Genomic DNA, 15,146 nt, shown 5'->3' with positions numbered 1-15,146 from the left:
AATAAATAAGCTATCCTAACAAACCATACATCAGTGGATATTACAATATTTGGCTGAGATACAACTATTTGAAAATCTGGAATCTGAGGTTGCCAAAACCCCAAAAAATCTAAATATTATGAAAATCGCCTTTAAAGTTGTCCAAAAGAAGTTATTAGCAATGCATATCATTGATCAAAAATTAAGTTTTGATATATTTACAGTAGGAAATGTACACAATATCTTCATGGAACACGATCTTTACTCAATATCCTCAAGATTTTTGGCATAAAAGAAAAATCGATCATTTTAACCCATGTAATATAATGTTGGCTATTGCTACAAATATACAAATGATACCACAGCTGTTGTCATACTGTTGATTCATTGATAATTATGTTAAAAGTGACAGTAGGCAGAAAGCTTACAAAATAACCAGTCACGACAGAGCACCTGGAGAAAAAAAAACAAACAAAACAAACATAAATAAGGATGGGCTTCTGACTATTGAGATGAAAGACAAAAATGCATCGCTGTTAAAACCTGATTGAAGCATCCCTACGTCAATTATAATTACACACAAAAATGTAACAAGTCATAAAGATAACACTACGCCCTGCCTGTTCCATCTTATTACTGAAGAAAAACTATTTTAAACAAAGGGCCTGCTGTCTATTAATGACAGCACACATCTAATCAAGAGTTTCATCACATAATTAACCTTAAACGTTCTCAAAATGAGCTTTCGTCTGGGTGGAGGCAAAACGCAGACAATCAAATTCTCAGTAAAACAAAATTACCTTGCAATTAGTTAATGCCGACAAAGAACAAAAACATACCACATAGATGAGGACACCAGCTTGTCATGCGAAAACTGCAACAAGAAGTGTTTCACGGCTTAAGCCCTCTTAAAATATAATTGGGTTAATGCCTGTACTCCTAGCTTGCATTCTTATGAAACTTATACATTCTTATGTTATCATAATAACCTGAGATGTAAATGCAAATTTACTGTCAACTTAAATTGTGAAAATAAAGAGAGATAATCTAACAAGAAAACTACTTAACTACTTGCAAAATGACCTTTTTATAAAACAGTTAATAATCAGTTACTTGACACAACAGTTACTTTGATGTACAACAATTTGAAACTGACTCTGGGAACTTTCTAAGGGTGTGTTCACACTTGTCATGTTCGGTTCGACTGTGATTGCTCTGTTAGTGCGGTTCATTTGAGTAAGTGTGAACGCTGCCATCTGAACCCTGGTCTCGATCCGCTTCCAAATGAACTCTGGTGTGGTTCAAATGAAATATAAACGCAACACGGACCAAATTCTTCTAAACTAACCAAAAACAGGATGTAATGACAGGATGTGATGCCATGCGACATGATTTCTTGTTTAAGGGAACAAGTGGTGTGTCCAAAACAAAATTAGCAGATAGCAAACGTGGTTCGCAGGTGGTGAAAATAAAATCATATGTACATGCAACGAGCGTGCTTATTCCAATAGATAGCATTCAACTTAACTTAGCGGTGCTAAGCAGATCGATCAGTGAATGGGTACTTTGCATTATGTCATATACCGATTGGTCTGTGCAGCTCCGCTTTAAGTTGAGCACAGCTTTGGTTTGGGTCATTCAGTGAGCTCCATCACAAAATATACGTTATTCAACCCAACCAATCAGGTTGTAAACGTATCACTATGTCTTTAGGTTCGGTGTCAAAAATGCCGGTGTGAACGCTAAGTGGACCAAGACCAAACGTATCATTTTCCTTTTTGGTCCGGACCAAATTAACCAAACGAACCGAACTACAAGTGTGAACGCACCTTAATAGTAGTACGTACTCTTACACATTATTCCAAATGTTCTGAATGTTTTACTATTCACATTTATTTGGGCAAACGCTTTTCTCCTAAGTGACTTACACATTACATCGAAGGTGCACATTTTATCATATCCATGCATTCCCTGGGAATTGCAGAGTTGTTAACACCATGCTCTACTGTGCAAATTACAAGATGCGATTACATTAGCTTTATGTGAGAGAGAAAAAAAAACAAAAAACAAAAAAACACCTTTGTCAAGCTTAGAATTAGACAACAAAAATGCACTTTGCATGTTTTAATTTGACCAAACAGACACAAAAAAGAGAAAATGCTATTTATTTATACTTACATTTATATTTTAATATAAACCAATAAATACTACATATTATACTATGTGTGACCCTGGATCACAAAACCAGTCATAAGGGTCAATTTTCTGAAGCTGAGATTTATACTGAATTATGCTGAATAAATAAGCTTTCCACTGATGTATGGTTTGTTAGGATATTTGACTGAGATACAGATATTTGAAAATTTGAGGGTGCAAGGAAAATCAAAATATTGAGAAAATCATCTTTCAAGATGTCCAAATGTCCAAAAGTTTGTAGCAATGCAAATTACTAATGAAAAATTAAGTTTTTATATATTTACAGTAGGAAATTTACAAAATATCTTAATGGAACAGGATCTTTACATAATGCCGGAAATCATAATGATTTCTGGCATATAAGAAAAATCACTAATTTTGACCCATACAATGTATTTTTGGCTATTGCTACAAATATACCTGTGCTACTTATGACTTGTATTATGGTCAAGGGTCACAAAACTATATTATATACTGTAACTTGGCAAAATTTGGATGAATGAATTTGAAGTCGAGCAGTACATTTAAATTTAATCATTATATAGACTAGCGTCTGTGAATGTGAATCTTAACTTAATATATTACTATCGTACACCCGAATTATTAATATTAATGACAATACAGTTCAGAAAAAATAAAACATTTCATGGGAATATTAATTTGAGAAAAAAAACTAAGCTGTATTTATATTTTAATTAAAATTTACTATTTCTTCATATAATTTATGACTGACCTCTTATGAATATTTACTCTAACAAGTTTTATACAATTAAAAAATACTTAATTTCTACGTGCCATTATTTCCGTTTCATGTATTATCTATATTAATAACATGTCGCTGTTCAAAAGCACAGCACTTTTTGATGTGGCACTGAAAACATCATCAAGAATATGAATTTCTACATCCCCTACCATTTTAATATTAATGTCAGGGTTCTCTGCTTCCCTCCGACTGAATTTACCCAGCTAACATACATCATGCCAACGAAGGCATATAACAGAATCCAGGATGGCCAATATGAGCTTGACACAGAGATGATGAAAACAAGAGCAACGTAAAAAGGTAGTCAACCTTGCGCTACAGATTTCTTCCTGGAAGAACAGGTATGACACAAATCGCAATGCTTCTAGAGTTACTCATTACCGCACGCGTGTAATTTTCACAACACTACAAAAAAGCAGGAAGTGTTTTGAAGTGTGATTTCAGAATATGGTATTCTCGCTCTGTTTATACGAGGCTTGTTTATTGTGTGGCACTCGGGAACAGCCAGGCACTGCTTGAACCTCTCAAAAACCGAGACAGAACATCTCTTTATGACTAGCCTAAGCAGAGGGACAGAAAGAAACAGACAGAAACGAGGAAAATAGAGAATGCGAGAAAGGAGGGGGGAGAGAGCGAGAGAGAGAGACCCAGGCTCTCCGCAGTCTCCAGTGATTATCCCTCGCTCTCAACCCATCCACGGTCTTCTAATGATTCAAGCAGCAGCCATGTCAATATTCACCGTATAAGAGATACCCAGAATCCTTCAGAGACGATCCCGAGCCTTCAGCAGCTCTCTCCACATGCCCAGCATTCCCCATTCCATTTGATTCTTCACAAAACAAAGGCTCCAAAACAGGCAGGGGGCATTTGGAATCTCTGAATCATTACTGCGATTCAAAACGAATCGATCTGCTTCTCTTCCCCCCAATAACATACACATGCCAACATCCAACTGAGCTAACACATTAATTACTATGACATCTCCTGTAAGAAAAAAAGAGAGCCAGAGCTAGAGTACGAAATAAAAAGCACAGGCACGTTAGGATTTACCCGGCTCCCCTTGCAGCCCATTACCACTTAAAAATCCTTGCATCCAAAGCAACTCCGCTGGGACAAAAGCACGATGCGCATTTGAAAGGAGCCATTACCTAGACGCAGGTTACATTGCTGCGCCCGAGATTTCTGCACCTCCCCACATTCAGAATAATTATGAGCTCTTTGTCATCCCATTTTACATGTGATCACAGCTGACTCCAGACTCCTACAGATTAAACCCTCAAAGGCAGCTCAGGTAAAAAGAGATTCGGATTACACTTTACCTCTAATAGAGCCACGTATCAAAACAAATCACTGACCGGCTACTGGACGACTGCCGTATCATGTCTTATTGCATCATACTGTCACGCTCAACATGTAATGGTTGCACGCTCTCAACATACAAAGAAAGCCATACTTCATCACACATAAAAACATGAAGATTGTGACACTTCACGTCACAATTTCATCTTGATATGTGACCCTGAACAACAAAACCATTCATATAGATCATTTTTCTTTGAAACAGAGATTCATACACAGGCCTCAACGCTAAGGATTTTTTCTACTGGCTGTTATCTTTGTTTGTGACACACATTATCTTTAATTTTAATAAGCTTATTTGCATCAAAATGTACATGTATATGTATGTATGTATGTATGTATGTATGTATGTATGTATGTATGTATGTATGTATGTATGTATATATATATATATATATATATATATATATATATATATATATATATATATATATATATATATATATATATATATATATATATATATATATATATATATATATAGCGTTTCCCTGGTTACCATTGTAAACAAAGCAGCGCTGTGCTTATGAACACAACTTTAACTGCATTATACGGAGGCAAATGAAAAGAAAACGCCATGTAAACATTTCTTAAAACAGTCAGTTCCCTTCAGAGATACACTCATATAAACCCCGTTTCAATATTGAGGATAATATTTCCAATATTTTACGCATTGTGAACGGTGATCTTGCTCTTGCTCTGCTCTGTCCGTCAGAAACGCGTCTCTCTGTGATCGCTTGATTTTAAATGAACAAGGCTTAAAAGCATGTGCAAATGAAAAACTATCGTGACGACGCAGCAGTGACAGATTCGTCAACTGTCCCGAGCGTCTTTCACGCTGGCCCCGGCCATCGGGCACTTCTTATTGTGGAGCCCTGATATATCATCTGTATAGATAAGATTTCTTTGATGTTTGGTTTGTTAGGACAGAACAATATTTGGTCGAGATACGGATATTTGAAAATCTGGAATATGAAGGTGCAAAAAAATTAAAATATAGAGAAAATCTCCTTTAAAGTTGTCCAAATGAAGTTCTTAGCAATGCATATTACTAATCAAAAATTAAGTTTTGATATATTTATGGTAGGAAATTTACAAAATATCTTCATGGAACATGATCTTTACTTAATATCCTAATGATTTTTGGCATAAAAGAAAAAAAAAATAGATAATTTTGACCCATACAAATATACCCATGCAATTTAAGACTTGTTTTGTGATCCAGGTCAGACGTAGACAGAGTAAAACATTTAACGAGAACTAACACCTTAGTTGTGATGGCCACATTCCTCTTAATTCAAAAGAGAATTACTATTGGATTTACTTAGGATTACTTATTTAATTAGGATTGTGCAGATACTACAATTATTGTCAATACTAAAAAGCCTGTAATTATTTTCTTATACATTACAGTTCAAAAGATTTAGGTCAATTAGATTTTTTTTCAAAGAAATTAATACTTTAATTCAGCAAGAATGCATTAAATTGATCAAAAGTGACGGCATTTATAATGTTACAAAAGACTAAATGCTGTTCTTTTGATCTTTCTATTCATCACAGAATCCTGAAAATCTGTTGAAAAAGCTGTTTTCAACACTGATAATGATAAGAAATGTTTCTAAAGGAGCATATTAAAATAATTTCTGAAGGATCATGTGAATGCTAAAAAAATAAGCTTTGCCATGAAAGGAATAAATTACATTTTACAATATATAAACAGAAAACTGTTCTTTTAAATGGTAATATCTCAAAATGTTATTCTTTCTACTGCATGTTTGATTAAATAAACGCAAGCCTTGGTGAGCATAAGAGACTACAGTAACACTTTACAATAAAGTGTCATTTTTTAACATTAATGTATTAACTAACATGAACAAACAATGAACAATACATTTATTACACTATGTATTCATCTTTGCTAAAGTTATTTTGTTAAATATTCATTGTTAGTCCACAGTGCATTAACTAGTGTTAATGTTAACAAACAACTTGAGATTTAATAAATTAGTAAAGGTTTAAATTAATGTGACCCTGGACCACAAAACCAGTCATAAGGGGTTTTTTACATCATCTTGCATTTCCATTTATGTTTGGTTTGTTAGAATAAGACAATATTTGGCCAAGATACAACATTCTGAAAATCTACAATCTGAGTGTCAAAGGGTGAAAAAAATAAATAAATAAATAAAAAGATTGACAAATTAAGTTGATATATTTATGGTAGTACATTTACAAAATATCTTCATGAAACATGATCTTTACTTAATGATTTCTGGCATAAAAGATACAACGTATATTTGGCTATTGCTACAAATATACCCATGCTACTTCTGCACCTAAACATAAATAGTGGAATTGAGCATGTACAATTAAATACCCAAAACAGGCAAATATACATTTAATATACCACCCAATAACATAAAACTCCAATATCAGCAGATATATTTTGTGCATTGTGCATGCAGGAAAAAAGAAAAAAAAAAAAACAGTTTCATACTCATTCCTGCTGGAACAAATTCCTCTTCTAGCATTAGATTTATATTTTGACCAGCGCTCTTGGTAAAGCCTAGGATTTATTTCTAGACTTAACGATACACATTACAGACAATCGCTGTGGCTTTATTACCAAACGAACTGGCAGCACATTTCCATACTGAGAAACTCCTGAATTCCCTCACTTCCCTTTTTTTGCCAGCAAATCAAAGACATATGTCTCCTGCAAAATTTACATGCATGAAACCCTAAAGCATTTACCTAAAAGGCTATTTAAAAAATAAACGTGATGTCTTTCTGTAATTCCAGCCAAATACTTCATGTAAGCCTAATGAAAAAATCATTTGAACACAGCCTCACAAATGCATTGCGCCCGCTAATTAAAAACACATCAGGTCCAGAGGCGATGGAACATACATTGAGCTGGGTGGAGAGTGGAGGGTGTTTCTGCGGTTTAACAATATCAATCTGTCATCGACTCTTTTGTTTTGTCATGTTAAACTTGTTAAAAGAGGTACCCTTTAACGACATTCAAAAATTAAAATGCTACGCAAAGCCCTCCCGACGCTAAACATAAACTGTCGGGAGAAGATGCGAGTCAAAAGGAGGAAAGGAAGAGGAAGATGCTGCAAAACAATCTCAAAGAGAGGCGCATTTCCTTTCAGAACACTCCTGGGGATGTTTCTCATCTTTATACCTCACCTGAACATCTAAAGCGCTGAGGTTTTGGACAGAACAGGGTTACTGCACCATCAACAGATGTCAAGGTTTGTCTCAGACAGTTGAGAGAAAACTGGGTCAACTTCTAGGGGTAGATTTCCGCAATTTTCAATCTCTTTGCGGGAGGAGTGCCAGCAGTGAACACAGTGCAGTTGAGCACATCAGAGCAGCCGAGCACAATGTATGCTTGAGCATTTTACAGAGGCTAAATCAGGCTGTGTAAATCCTCCTCCTGCTCCTCCATGCCTGCTTAGAATTTAAGCTTTCGCACAGAGAGACGAAAAAAACATGTTGTACAAATGCAGAAATTCACATTAAGGAAAAGATAGTTCAGACTCTGATACTGATTGGATGACCTGCATTCAAAGTCAAAGTTAAAATGCCATTTGAAATTAATGTGCCGAGTTTATCACAGCCGTTGTGTCAACAGAATAATTGTTTATTCCGACTGTGATTACTGACAAGCTATTGATATTGCCGTTTTAATATTTAGTTTTTTTTAAAGTAATGGGCTTTTCAAAGTAAATGCATTTACATCAGTGTTTCTCAACCAGGGAGCCTCAGGAAACATCTAAAGTTGCCTCTAAATGACTTGTAATCATTTAAAATAATAGTAATTAAAAAAAAAAAAATAACAAAAAAAAAAAAAAAAAAATTAGATTTCTTATTTAATTCACAATTTATTTATTTACTTGTTTATTTATTTTTTGATTGAGGAAGCAAAGGTCCCACGGTCTTAAAAAAATATGATTTTTAGATGTGGAAAAATCATATAAAATAAATGGCCTTTTTTTAGGAAAATGTATATGCATTTTCTTTCTAGTTGCCAAGCTCTAAAATATTTTTAGCAGGCAGATTTGATATTTTTTTCCTGATGAATTCTTATCCAATAAATTACCCATTTTGGCCCATACAATATTTTTGGCTATTGCTGCAAATATACCTGTGCTACTTACGACTGGTTTTGTGGTCCAGGGTCACATATTAAGTAATATTAATAAATGCTGTAGAGGTATTGTTCATTCTTAGTTCATGTTAACTAATGTAGCGAGTTAACTAATGTTTCATAATGAACCTTATTGGAAAGTGTTACCGATACTACTTTCAAAAACATTTTACAGACTCAAACTTTTGAACGGTGGTATTACCATTCTTTTTTTTTTAAAATGTAAAAATAAAACACTAAACTAAAATCAATAGTTTTGAAAGCTCCAAGTGAATTTAGAACAACATTATAATGTACAGTATAAAAATGAGATCTCAGTATTGGATTTCCTTACGAGTAAATGCATTTACACCAGTGTTTCTCAACCAGGGAGCCTTAGAAAATGTCTGACGGTGCCTCAAGATGACTTGCAGTTATTTAAAATAAGAAAACAAAACATGAACAAACCAAAACATCTAAAAATCAAGATTTCTTATTTAATTCACAATTTATTTATTTGTTTATTTTCTATTGATGTCCCATGGTCTTTAAAAAAAATTATGATTTTTAGATGTGGAAAAGTCATGTAAAATAATAAAAAATCATTATGGGCTTTTTTAGGAAACGTATATGCATTTTTTTCTAGTTGCCAAGCTCTAAAATATTTTTATCAGGCAGACAGAGTAGTTATTTAATTTTATTGTATTTTTTTCTGATTAATTCTTATCCAGTAAAATTACAAACAACTGGGAATTTTTTTTTTTTTTTTTTTTTTTTAAAATCACTGGACCTTCGAATATTTTTGTGAACGTTGAGGGCCCTAAAGTGAAAAAAAGGTTAAGAACCACTGATTTATACACACATTAAAAGTTCAGTCAGACCAAAATTACACCAATCCATTTTTTTTTTCCAAGGGATAGTTTAGTGAAAAATTAAGATTCTGTCATCATTTATTCACCCTCACATCACTTACTTTCTTCTACAGATCACAAAAGAAGATAATCAAACAATTTGGTTACCATTGGCTTCCAAACAACACTTACACATTTCTCAAAATATCTTCTTTTATGTCCCACAGAAGAAAGTCAGTCATACAGGTTTCAAAAGTGATTAAATGGTAGAATTTTTACATTTGACTGAATTCGACAGATGTGGCAACATGCATTTAACCCTTCTCATATTTAATTATGCATTGCTTAACGTATATGTGACCCTGGACCACAAAACCAGTCATAAGGGAACAATAATTTTGACCCATAAAATATATTTTTGGCTATTGCTACAAATATACCTGTGTTACTTAAGACCAGGGTCACATACGTGGACGGATAAAGCCTCCAGCTTGACTGCACAAAAAGCTGCTGTAGCTTAAATATATCAGCGCACGTAAAAGTAAAAAGTGATTTTACCACGGTGGAAACGTATGAACACCTCATACCTGGAGTGGCTTATTGCTTTGAAATGTGATTGTGAAAGCACCTGTCGATATTTGCTTTTAAATCTAGGATGGAAAGCTTTGTAATCTTCAGCAGAGGCTGTTCAAAGGCCCACATGCACGGCTTTCTATTCCAGCAGGACAAGGATTAAAGTATTTAGCAGTCACATCTCTAAATCCCATTTTGCTCATATGGAGGGACTCGAGGCTCTGATGCATCAAGTGATTTGCTGTAAATTTCACAGCACGGCTTAAAAAGCACGTCCCTCCAGATTAAACGATGTCGGTGCGGCGCTCGATAGGAACGAGAGAGATACGTGCGCTAAAAGAGCACAATAGGCCATCAGAACCGGTGGCGACGAATGCCTGGGGAATGTCTGAGCACAAAAAATTCATTACAAAACACAATACCTGAAGCATACATTCCAATACGCGCGCTCGGCGTGCAAACCACGGGTGGTATGAGAGATAGGGATCTGAACACTTTCAGAAACACACCAAATCTATACACAGCTGTGGGCTTCAAAGTGCATTAGATCAGATAGGTAAAACGTCCCCGAACGCATCTGTTCAATCTATACCTGCAAACTTTTTTGGACTGCGCGCATTCTTTCTTTCTCTCGAAATATTCAATGCAGTTTCTCCCTTTGTGCACATTCTAAAGAGAATCCATGTTGTGGTTCTCCTGAAGAAACCTTTATTCTGCTGCAAAGCCTGCCATTCAAGAGACACCTGCATGGAGAACACAAAGAGTACCCACTTGCACCAACTCGCAGTAGGCAAAGACAACGCTGCGACCCGCTATCTGTCTTGCTACCTCAGTCGCAGCTACTTAGAGGTTTCTGCCTATACTGCATTCCTCTCATCTCCTGTGGAAGGCTGTGCTTAACTCAGATTCCCTTTTTATCTTTTTCTTCTGACTGCGCTTGCACCGCGAGGGGGGGAAGGGGGATGGAAGAAGGGAGAGAAGCTTTTCAAAGCTGCAGGGATTTACCTGTACTCACGGTTGTCCTGATATCTTTTACTGCTGGCCACCCGCTGAGGCACCGTTTCCATGAGCAGCTTCTGGGTCAGCCTGTTGCTGGGAGTGGGGTCGCTTTCGTGGCTCTGCTCCTGCTCCTGGTCGCAGCGCCACTCCTCGTCTTCGTTCAGAGTCGGCAGGTAGCCCGGCAGGGCTTTGCCGTTGCCGGACACCGAGCTCTGGTCGCTGAACAGTTTGGGACTCTCTCCGCCCGTCCTGGTGTATTCCAAGTAAATGTCAGACTTTAAAAACAAAGGGTAGGTGTTTTCTTCCATCATAGTCTGAATTTCGGTCTGCGCCTGGTCGAACATGGCGGGATCGATGTGGAGCTTCATCACGCAGTCCTTGATGAAGCTCTTGGTGGCCGGTTTGATCTGCCTGGACACGATTCCGTTGTTATCCAAGATGTACTTTTTGTAAATGGCTTTCGCGAGCTTCAGCATCTTCTCGTTGCCTTCGTTGGCCTCCTGCTTGCGGAAGCCGCTGCAGGCGAACCAGAAGTCTAGCATGTCGGCGCATTCCTCCTGCTTGAGGAAATTCCTGAACAAGTGGATGCCATCCTGGTCGTCTAAAAGCGAGTGCAAGGACTCCGCCCACTTCAGGTAGGGCGGCGTCGGGGAAGCGCTACCCTCGGGCTCGTAGCCCAGGTCCAGGTCGGGCCTTCGGGGCGTCGCGATGGAGGTCTCGTTCTTGAGGCTCTCGCTTTTAGACGAGTAGAAGCTGTGGCCGTATTGCCGTCCATCGCTGGACACCAGATCGCCCTCCTCCCCCGGGACCGGGGGTCTGGGGGCATCCTCAGTGAAGCTGCCGCCCACGTCTGGCAGATAACAGCCCATCTCGTTTCCGCTCATGCTCACAGTGTCCCTGCACCCTGTCCCAGTACAGCCCACAAGGCAGAAAGTTTATATCCAGACTTCTATTAATGCCACTGCAAAAGAATTCCTCCTATAAGAGAAGAGGCATGGAGAAACATTCAGAAACACTGTGCAAAATAGTACTGATAAGGCAAAATCTCAATGTGGGTGTAACATTGCACATCAACAACACAAATGTGACCCTGGAGCACAAAACCAGTCATAAGCAGCACAGGTATATTTGTCGCAATAGCCAACAAATTCACTGTATGGGGTCAAAATGATCCATTTTCCTGTGCCAAAAATCTTCAGGATATTAAATGAAGAATATTTTTTAAATATATCAAAGCTTAATTTTTGATTAGTACTATGCATTGCTAAAAACTTCATTTGGACAACTTTAAAGGTGATTTTCTAAATATTTACATTTTTTTGCACCCTCAGATTACTGATTTCCAAATAGTTGCATCTCAGCCAAATATTGTCCTATCCTAACAAACCATTAATTAACGGAAAGCTTATTTGCTCAGCTTGATGATGCACAAATCTCAATTTTAAAAAATGGACTCTTATGACTGGTTTTGTGGTTCAGGTTCACAAATATCAATAACACTGCAAAGAAAACAACATTGATTTAATATCATAGTGTTTTATCAGTATGCTGGATTTTATGTGACAAGTTGTATATCAATTATGCATCACAAATCGTCACAAAAAGCCAATTAAGCCTATATACCCAACATCTCTGCATTCCACATAGCATTAGTTGTCCTTGTTAAAATGTAAACACACAAATATTAATAAACAACACGTATTCACTATAGAGTAAGCTGTTTGTAACCACGCAAAATTTACTGTTATTCCCATTGCAAGTACATGCAACATGCGTGACTAAAATAAAGAGCTACCGTACAAGAAATGAACAAATGAACAGTCAATTACACTGTAATAATGACTTCAACAGTTCACCTTTCGGCCAATTTAAAACCCGTGCTATCTAGGTTTAATTACCCACCGCAGTGATCTACAACCCCATCAAACTTCCAAAGCAAAGATAGCAAAAAAGGGCAGCCATCATGGCACAAACACTCTTGAACTCACCTGTGACACGCTTTATGACACCAACCATAAATCCCACGCTTTCAAGTTCCGACCTTAAAACCTGTGACTGCCTGCCAACTAGATTTCGTCTGATGTTCTTGATAAGCGAGCCGAGGAGGAAAGAAACCTTGAGCTTTCCCAGTCAATAACTTTAACAGCGCGAACTTCAATGGCGATGAGCTAGCAGGCTAATCCAGCACAAGACGCGAATTTATAAACGTTTGACGCACGCCAACGCCGTTATTTAAAAACAAAGCCCAGCTAAACATTAAGCTAAGGAGGCTCCTAACCAGCTACAAAGCAAAACAAGCCGCGATAAGTTAGAAACATAAATAGAGCGAACATCAACCGCATCAAAGAACGCAACGCGCGATGAGAGGAAGTACGTGCGGAGCGAGACCTTCCCGAACAAGTGAGCATAGATGGTGAAAAACACTTTCACCATCTCTGAGTGCACAAGCCGACATTTCTACAGAGCTTGTTCTGCTGTTCCGACTCAACTAGTGTGAGAACACGTTGTCACAGCACGCTAGCCATCTTTAACCACTACAAACGCCGATATATCCGATCATCCCACTTACGCACGGGAAGAGAAAAAACGGCCATCTATAAACGGATCGCGTTCGCTGCGTTTTTCCTTCGCTGACGACATTACAACACCCCTTTCGCTGCCCTCACGATCTGCTTTGAAGTGAGCCCCACATTCATCGCATTCATGTCTCGGCCTCAGCAGCAGCAGCAGGAGCGGATGGGGGAGGGGAAAGTAAGAAACAAACTCCATACACACACACAGCCAGGCCCTTCCGCAGCCCAGGGACTAGTGTGCAACTTTGGAACACAGATTTTCGAACTCCAGAATGCGCACTGCGCGCCAATAATCCGAGCGTTCGATTTGAACGCGAGCAGCGAAAACGCGACGGTGCGTTGCATTTCATCTCTCGCTCGCTCGCTCTCTCTCCGCTACCGCAAACCCCCATTACACCCAAGCCAGGAGGAGGAAAAAAAAGTGTTCCGTACTGTACCTGTGAGAACCTACTTTCCGTTTTCGAGCGCATCGGGAATAGCGTTGTATGCGGCGAGATGTGAATCGTGTCATCGATGCGGATCCCGGAGTTTAAAAATAACAAAGAAAACAGTCGCTTCTCCACCTCTCCATGGCTGTCTCTCACACTCCTGTGCCCGTGTGCGAGTGAGAGAGCGAGCGAGTGAGTGAGAGAGAGGAGCAGGAGATGTGCAGCGCCGCGCACGGCCAGAAATCACACTGCCGCCTGGAGAAAAAAAAAAAAAAGATGAAGGCGAGGAAACCCTGGAGTGTGAAGAGCGCCTTCAGTTCACTTCCACTGTACTGTAAATGTGCTCTCAGAAATGCGTTTTGCCAATTAGACGATTTAGAGGTGAACAGCGCCTCGAGGAGTGTAATTAAAATGATATACGGATGAGGACATAAGCTAGCAGTCTTATAGAAAAAGCTGTTTTATTCTACAATGAGCAGGTCGCCCCCTCATGGACGCCGCCATGTTGACATCACATGACCTGCCGTGTCATAAAGTTCAACAGTTGCTGCTAGTTCTACCAAACAAACATACTAAATAATATAAAAACTAACATCATCGAAATTCGGGTTGGAGGAAAACAACCCTGCTGAAAAATAAAACAAACAAAAACCATCACAGAAATTCTAATGGGTTTCACTACAAATACCACTACATTACAAACCAACTTTTTAACCATGTAAACTATTAAAAATGGTTTTCTGCAGTGGGTTTTGGGATGTGCACTTCCATTCATACGTTTTTGGGCAGTAGGATTTTTCATGTTTTTTTAAAGAAGTCTCTGCTGCTCACAGAGCCTGCATTTATTTGATCCAAAGTACAGCAAGAACAGTAAAATTCAGATTTTTCCTCCTTTTTTCCTATTTAAAATGATTCTGTTTTAATGTGTTTTAACATGCAATGTTTTAGCATCATTACTCAGTCACATCTTCCTTTAGAAATCACTCTACTATTCTGATTTGCTGTTCAAAAACATTTATTATTATAATGTTGATTTTTTTTTCAGGTTTCTTTGATGAATAGAAGGTTCAAAAGAACAGCATCTAAAACTTTCTTTATACATTATAAATGTCTTTAATATCACTTTTGATCGATTTAAAGCACCCTTGCTAAATAAAAATCATAATTTTATAAATTAATTATAAAATAAATTATACTGACTCCAAGCTTTTGAATGGTATAGTGTATAATGTTACAAAAGCTTTTTTTTCCAGATAATGCTGATCTTTGGGTCTTTCTATTCATCAA

At 37.6% G+C, this 15,146-nt stretch overlaps 1 protein-coding gene across 7 annotated transcripts in view; it reads right to left on the bottom strand.

Moving 5' to 3' along the window:
* axin1 (axin 1) overlaps nucleotides 1-15,146 on the bottom strand; it is a 56,900-nt gene that overhangs the window by 26,757 nt on the left and 14,997 nt on the right. For 4 of the 7 annotated variants that reach the window (XM_051105566.1, XM_051105565.1, XM_051105571.1 and 1 more), the window contains exons 3-4: nucleotides 13,869-14,114; nucleotides 10,865-11,836 (exon numbers count right to left, since the gene is read on the bottom strand). In XM_051105566.1, coding sequence (XP_050961523.1) covers nucleotides 10,865-11,742 — 878 coding nt within the window. In that variant the 5' untranslated portion in view covers nucleotides 11,743-11,836; nucleotides 13,869-14,114. Of the gene's footprint in view, nucleotides 1-10,864; nucleotides 11,837-12,846; nucleotides 13,765-13,868; nucleotides 14,115-15,146 lie in introns of those variants that run through there. The other 3 variants (XM_051105567.1, XM_051105569.1, XM_051105570.1) reach the window with 3 other exon arrangements.

Source organism: Labeo rohita, chromosome 3 (assembly GCF_022985175.1).
Source record: "Labeo rohita strain BAU-BD-2019 chromosome 3, IGBB_LRoh.1.0, whole genome shotgun sequence".
Classification (NCBI taxonomy): Eukaryota; Metazoa; Chordata; class Actinopteri; order Cypriniformes; family Cyprinidae; genus Labeo; species Labeo rohita.
This window is presented reverse-complemented; position numbering and strand designations above follow the sequence as displayed.